The sequence below is a fragment of the Opisthocomus hoazin genome, chromosome 3, assembly GCF_030867145.1.
Source record: "Opisthocomus hoazin isolate bOpiHoa1 chromosome 3, bOpiHoa1.hap1, whole genome shotgun sequence".
Lineage (NCBI taxonomy): Eukaryota > Metazoa > Chordata > Aves > Opisthocomiformes > Opisthocomidae > Opisthocomus > Opisthocomus hoazin.
Window position 1 is genome coordinate 24,713,602 of NC_134416.1, and position 5,668 is coordinate 24,719,269.

At 51.8% G+C, this 5,668-nt stretch overlaps 1 protein-coding gene across 1 annotated transcript; it reads right to left on the reverse strand.

Moving 5' to 3' along the window:
• Window positions 1–354: 354 nt before the first annotated feature.
• ODF1 (outer dense fiber of sperm tails 1) lies at window positions 355–4,979 on the reverse strand. Its single transcript, XM_009937535.2, has 3 exons — window positions 4,909–4,979; window positions 2,977–3,222; window positions 355–790 (listed from the first exon to the last, which is right to left on the reverse strand). The coding sequence occupies exons 1-3, from the start codon at window positions 4,977–4,979 to the stop codon at window positions 478–480; spliced, it is 630 nt and encodes a 209-aa protein (XP_009935837.2). The 3' UTR covers window positions 355–477.
• Between the last annotated feature and the right edge of the window lie 689 nt (window positions 4,980–5,668).

Consider the following 5,668-nt stretch of genomic DNA (forward strand, 5'->3'; position numbering starts at 1 on the left):
AACCAAGGGGACAAACAGCACAGCTCCTTTTTTTGGGGAGGAAGGCCCTCCTCTCGGGGTTTTCTTCCTAGAAAACCTACAGCTCAAATGGAAGTGGCGGGGTTGAAAGAAGTGTCCTTATAGAAATGTGACTGATCATAAAGGGTGCCTCTCAGCCTTTAAAATCCACGAGATCGAACACAACAGCAATACCCGCCCGGAGCCACGCTACCTCCAGATGTGCCTTCAGAACCCAGCAAGTCCCTGCAGCCAAGTATGCCCAAAACCATCTTGGTGATTTCCCGTTGGCATTCCCCCTTTTCACCCACCAAACCCCTTCAAAATGATGCTCACACGCGTCTGCTCAGAGTGCTGTCTTTATTTCAGAAGAGGCCCGAGGAGCTGCTGGCACACAGTCAGCAGGACAGACCTGAAGCCAGTGGGGAGGAGGGCTGTGGCAGAGGAACGACAGCCCTGGGTGCTGCTGCTTGCTGCAGCTCAGCGGCTCAGGAGACAAGGGTAGCACTTGTGTGCCGTTTCGATCTTCATGATGCTATTTGGTCCCAGCGAGTAGGTCACCTCGTCCTCGCCCACCCCTGGCAGCAGGCTGATTTCCTTCGTGATGTTTCTGTAGTTATATTCCTTCCCTCTCGTGGTGGTGTACTCCTCCTCGTGCTCTGCTAACACCGTCACCTTCCCATCTTTCACCGTTACAGTGACTTCCTTGGGGTCAAAAGCCGTCATATCCATCAAAGACAAAAGCCTGTGATCATGGGAAGGGTGCAGCATCCTGTTAAGTCTTCTTTGCATTCTGTAATAAAAAGAAGAGGACAACCTTTCAGTCCAACTCATAGAGGAATGGGTGGGCCACCTCGCGAGCAAGAGAAGTAAAGAGGAAACTGTTGGGTCCATCTACGTGCTGGTGCATGGCACGTGGAGTGGTGTCTGCACCATCAGAAGGCGCTCCCACCCGCACACCGCAGCAGTCAGGAGCATTTCAGCACGCTCTCTTGGGATGGCGCAATCGTGGAGCTGAAAAGTTCCTTCACCTAAAGCAAGCTCTCCTCTTTCACCTGTACACATGGCCACAGAACCATGTGTATCCGTCTCACGCATTGTCCTACATTTTAAACAGATAGTTACAACAGATCACATTTTACAGTTAGGAATTTTTTTTAAAGCAATCAGTGGATAAGAGACACATCTAGCAAAAAAACCCCAAAATGGTCCTGCAGAGCTGGGCCGGAGGCTCACTGAGCCATTAAAACGATTTCTAATACTGTCAGACAGTGACTCTGCTCGACCAGAAGTCAGGCTCTTCTTCAAACCTTTTGTAAAGTAGAAAATGGAAGGGTCACCTCAATTCTAATAGCTAAATCGGACACAAGGCACCAAATTAAAAGGACGATGTGTGTGATGGAAGAGGAAATAGGGCAAGCAATAAGGGAACAGGCATGACCACCAAGGTGAGAAATCCCTAATGAGTGGTTCCTTAGCAAGGTACACTCATTTCAGCAATCTTCTTTAAAGCCTGCAATGATTCAGCCTTGTGTGGTGGTTTTGAGATGCATTTTCTGTGCTCTGTGAGAGGTGTCTTCTCTGCTGGCCCCTTTGGTTTTTCTATACTGCTGGTCGGAGGAGCATAAACATGCTGGGAAGAGTTGGTCATTCAGGGCATTTCGGGCATTTTTTTGTGGGAAGGGGATGGTTGAATTCTCAGTGCGATGGGCTGAAATCTTGCTGTGGTGTGGTTTCAGATGGAAGCTGTACGGACTTGTGTTAAAACCAGGGAGTTGTCCTGAATGTGGCAGGGCCAAGGAGCCTAGTACTCAGGGAGAGTGTGCCCCCGCATCCCAGAGCCTGCCCAGAGACCTCCCGGCTTTCATTCAGACTGAATTTCCATTCCTTCACCAGGATTTTGGCATGCAATTGTTCTGCAAGGGGATGCAGTGCCTGCCCAGCTCTGGTATGCAACGCACTGATGAAAATCTGGGCATGGACACCAGCCACCGCAGCACCCGGGGGCCTGGATCTGAAATCTGCTGCTCGGTAGTCCTGCGTGAGCCACAGCCACTGGGTAAGCTTAACGTAACCTCACAGCAACTTTTGGTTTTGCTCAAGTGTAAAATTAACCCAGGGCTCAGGCTTTTTCCTTTTTCCTCTGACTTTGTCGCACCCACTAGCTAACGCATGTGGCAGACTGTGGGCTGACACTTGCTGCACTACGAGTAATGAAAATGTCACATCTTTAATTGCCAAGATCAAGGGCTCACCATCTCCAAGAGCCACGTAGGAGCTCGAGTTTGGGGAGAAAATACCAATGCAGTAAATCCAGTAAGAGGCTCCCACCGCTGCTGATGACCAAAGGATTTCTTAGCCCTTCTGGTCTTTAAATGTTTGGTTATGCCTTAACCCAAATGATAAGGTTCTATCATTCAACAACTCCTTTGCCGTAGAGGTACCTTTGGGTTCTTTCTATACCAGAGTCAATCCTGAGATCTATCGACAAACTAAAATCATCACAACAGTGGTCAAACCGAGATGTAGAAATCCCGACACTTATTCCTCCTACTGTACAAGCTGGGAAAACAGTGACACGGGTCTGTGGTGCATCAGGGCTGCACCCCACCACATACTGGCACATTTTGGCTACTGATGAAGATAATTACATGTTCAACAGGCTTAAACTGAATTGATGCTGAAGACGGACTTTGGATCTAGTTGTGTACTTTAGCTTAGATGCAGTCTGTGAGACGATTGATATAGTGACGTTATGATTCAAACCTTTCCAGCACAGGTGCTGCCTGCGTGGCTCCTCTTGGGCTGCACAAGCTGTGCCTTTCCATCCCCCTTGCAACTAACGTCTCCAAAAAAGGCTGTTTCTCTCCCGTCCTGCTTATCTGTTTCCACCTTTGCTCCTGATACTGATGCCAAACCTCCCTTCATCCTGCCTTAAAGGGTGCAGATGCCCACAGAAAGCGGGCAAACATCTGTTACCTGCCCAGTTCTCTCTCCACATCCAGCCTCCTGGTGTGGACCATTCTCTCCCAGTGGCGGAGGTCGGGCCGGTGCAGGCAGCAAGGGCGCAGTGCCAGGCTGCGTGGGCAGGACACAGGCAGCTCCTCGCGGAACTGCTGCAGGTCCAGGTCCAGCAGCCTCATCTGCCTCTGCATCTCTCTCTCCACCTGCCTCAAATCCTGCTTGGCGTCTTCCAAAAGGTGGCCGTGGAGCGACATCGTCACACTGCAAAGTGCATCGGGGTACAAGTGCGGCCGTGACAGTCTGCGCTCGCAAAGAGTGAAAAAATCACCTCAAGAGCTTCGTCCCAAGGTGAGCGTGTGAGCAGAGCCGCAGGCGCTCCTGCAGCCTTCCAGCAGGCACCCTATGATATCGTGGGCCCAGGGACAAGTCACAGCTCCACAGTCACCATGGGAAGCGCAGCCCATGCACAACCACTTCCCGCTGCAGCTCCCGCCTGCAGAGCAGGGGAGCCTGTGGCAGGGGAACGGGCTGGGGGCTTGGGGCATGGCGGGGGGGGTTGTGCGATGGCCGGGCAGCTGAGCCACGGGCTATGGGGAGCACGACGTGGGTGCGGTTTCATGCACAACGTTGCTTCAGACATTGGAACAGGCTGCCCAGGGAGACGGTGGAGTCACCATCCCTGGAGGTGTTCAAAAAACGTGTAGATGTGGCACTTCAGGACATGGTTTAGCAGGCATGGTGGTGATGGGTGGATGGTTGGACCTGATGATCTTAGAGGTCTTTTCCAACCTACAATTCTATGATTCTATGATTCAGTGTGGCTGCCCACGCTATCTCACTCTCATTCCCTGGCACAGAGGTGCAGCAGGAACATGAGCCACCCTTCTCGCTCCCAGGCAGAAATCCCCACAGACCAAAGCCCAGGTCTCCACTCAAGCCTTTAAGCATGGTCTCCTCTTCTAACTTGCAGGGATTCCATTCCACAGCTGCCTCAGGAGAAGGGAAACACGTGCCCTGCAGCGGGCTGCTGCCAACCTGCTGCAAAACTGCAGCCCCCTGCAGCCTTCCCTTCCTCGCTGGTTTGCTGCTGTTTATCACAGCTTTAAACACAATGTGTAAATTAGAGCTGCAATTGCTCTTTATGTTCTTTCCTCCTTTTCAAGTGCTTTGCACAAGGCGTTGGAGGTGTGATGCCTACACCCACTTTTCACAGACGCCCAGCATGGACTGCCACGGCGTTAGGTGAAGGCTCCCCAAAAAGACCTGAATGGATGCCAGGGTGGTCTGCAGGGTGCTGGCACCCCTAGGAGCACTGCCGGCCCCCCTGAGAGTGCAAGGGAAAGGCGAGGAGCTCACAGCAACTTCTGCACAGCTGCTCCCCGGCGGAGCACCCTGCCTCCCCATCCTCCTGGCCCTCCTCTCCCAGGGTTTTCTCCAGTGGCTACAAGTTTCAGATGTGACTTCAAACCTGCTGCTCCCATCAGCAACTTCTGCCTCTGCCTGTTAGCGCTCTGCCTTTTTTTCTTCTTTTTTTTTTTAATGGGAAAGACATAACAAATGGTTAAAAACATGCAGAAACGGTTCTCTTTACATCCCTTAGCTGACAGTTGCAATTAGGTATTTCTTGAAACACTTTGAGAACATGCACCTTCAACAATATTTTTGTCCCTGCTCTCACACCATAGTAAGCAAACAAGGCACTAAGAAAAGCAGACCTGGGTACTTGCTTCCCCCCCTTACAGACGTTATTCCACAGCTTTCACCTGCTTATGCATCAGAATGAGGTGCTGCCTTGGCAAGAGTGGGCAATGTGAGGATTTCGGTCGATGGGAGACATCAAAACGGATGCTGCATCCCGCAATTACTTTGCAGAGAAGCAGACAGGGCACACGCGCCGCACGCGCTCAGGGCACTGCTGCAAGCGCTTATCTGAGCTGATAGTTTTACCTTCGCAGATCCCGCGCGTGCTGGGTACCGCCTGCTCGCTCAGTGAGCTTGGGCAGAGGTGCCGCAGCCATCAGACCCTGCCTTGACGACTTCTGAAGCCACCGCTGTCCTGTCAGGCTGTTGCGCCAGTTTTTCTTGGGAATGACCAGTGTGGGTTTCGGCGTCAGCGACACTCGCAGCGTGGATGAATTTGTCCGGCTCGCTGAAAGGTGCCTGTGGAGTACTTTAATCACAAGCAGCACTGACAGCAAAAGCTCCTGGGTCTAATACTGCTTGAAAAACTAAGAGAAGACTACAGGAGTGGGGAGTGCTTCGTATTTTGGTGAAATCTGGTCTGTAAGGGCTTGCAGTGGATTGAGTATCAGTGGGAATGCATAGTCCCTGCGTATTTAAGAGAGCAGGAGAAGACCCCTTGGGAGCCGGGGACCTGCTCTACCCTGCTGGCACCTTCCCATGGAGGAAGCACCTGCCACAATTATTAGCTATATCCAGAAGATATCACCTGCGGTGGCCCCCAAGGAGGCTGTGCCCATGGGGCTGCCTGTTGACTGCCTGGACGGAGCCAGATCTGCCGGCGCCCGAGCAGGGAGGGCGAAAGGGGAACCCCAAGAACCACAAAGGGGACCAGGTCACACCTCAGGTTGCAGACAAATATGTAAGGCTTCCTGTTGGACACTGCTCACATTTAAACATTGGTGTATCATATGCAAGGATAAACTCAAACATTCAGATGTAGCTTTATATACTTAATTACGTTCAC